Below are 1,307 nucleotides of genomic sequence, written 5' to 3' on the forward strand. Positions count from 1 at the left end.
AATTTACCAAATGCTTAACCGTCTGCGAATTTAACTCCCTATATAATCTGCCGGATTTAACAGCAGCAGTCGCCACGTTTTTCATATCAGCGGCTCTTACTCTTTGTGAGTTGAAAACGGCTTCATCCGTCTCAAACTTGGTCAATTTCACAAATGCCAACCCCAATTCCCCCATTGTCTCTCCTATGTCTTGCTGAGCTTTTACCAGAGCCTCAGCCTGCAAAACCAGGCATAAATACAAAACATTCACAAACAAAAACACCACCAATAACCAAACAAACTCCTATCATCCATCCTTTGTACTAGATATTCAGTTGCCAAATTTGTCAATTGTCACCATGAAATGGGCCCATTAAAGGGGAAAAAAACATTCATTCATTCATCAATAAATGCTATTAAATTTGTTCTCATTGAACTACCCCAGACTTATCCCAGTTACACCAAATTTTGGTATTGTCACAATCCAGATGCTATATTATGAACATCTCTATCTTCAAATCCTTTGTTCAAGTAAAACCAAAAACAAGATATGAACAAAGAAGGAAACGAGCACACCTGTTGAGACAAATTGCTAAGCTGTTGCTCAAACTCCAAGAGCCATTCTTTCCTCTCCAAGAACTCCTTATCTTCCTCAACAACCAGAGGCTTGACTCTTCCCCAGTCATTCACCACCGACTGTCTCAACTCCTTGAACATCCTCATCAAGTCCCCGCCGGTTCTCCCCTCCGCCGCCACAACCGAAGGCTGCTTCGGCGACACGTCCACGCTCTTCGGAAGCTGCAAAACCCTCCCTCTGGTAATCAAAAACGCTCTAAGCTCCTCACTCCTCCGAATCACCGGGTGCGCCGCCAATTTGTTCAGGTACTTCTCCACTTGAGCCCTCCGCTGCTCCACGAACTGCTCCGATTGCATCATCTGGCTCTCCACCACGCTCTTATCCGGTCGTACGGGGACGAAAAACCCTCTGTGCGTCTCCGATAACCGCTCCGACAGCGCCACCACGTCCCTGAACCGCCGCCGCACTATGAACTCGGATCCTCCGAAACCTTGAATGTTCGTCCTCATCGTGATCAGGTACGTGTAGAAAGTAGTCCGGCCGGTCGGCTCCTGCTCCTTCTGCGGCTCCGAGACCCACACCTTCAGGAAATCGGAGATTCCGTCGCCGGATTCCGATCCCGGGGAGAGCTTGGCGCTCCGGTGGCCGTTGGGTGAAGAGGAATCGAACGACGTGAAGATCGCGTCGGCGTACGACGGCGGATCCACGACGGAGTTGACGGGAGAGATCGACGGCGGAGATCGGCCGGCGC

The 1,307-nt window shown here is 49.7% G+C and overlaps 1 protein-coding gene across 1 annotated transcript; it reads right to left on the minus strand.

Annotated features, from left to right (window-relative positions):
• Positions 1–7: 7 nt before the first annotated feature.
• LOC112095109 (sorting nexin 2B-like) lies at positions 8–1,299 on the minus strand (the record flags this gene model as incomplete). Its single annotated transcript, XM_024176787.1, has 2 exons — positions 8–217; positions 556–1,299. Coding segments are annotated over 2 exons (954 nt in total), but the record flags the coding sequence as incomplete, so codon positions are not given.
• Between the last annotated feature and the right edge of the window lie 8 nt (positions 1,300–1,307).

This window comes from Morus notabilis, unplaced genomic scaffold (genome assembly GCF_000414095.1).
Source record: "Morus notabilis unplaced genomic scaffold, ASM41409v2 C11400460, whole genome shotgun sequence".
Classification (NCBI taxonomy): Eukaryota; Viridiplantae; Streptophyta; class Magnoliopsida; order Rosales; family Moraceae; genus Morus; species Morus notabilis.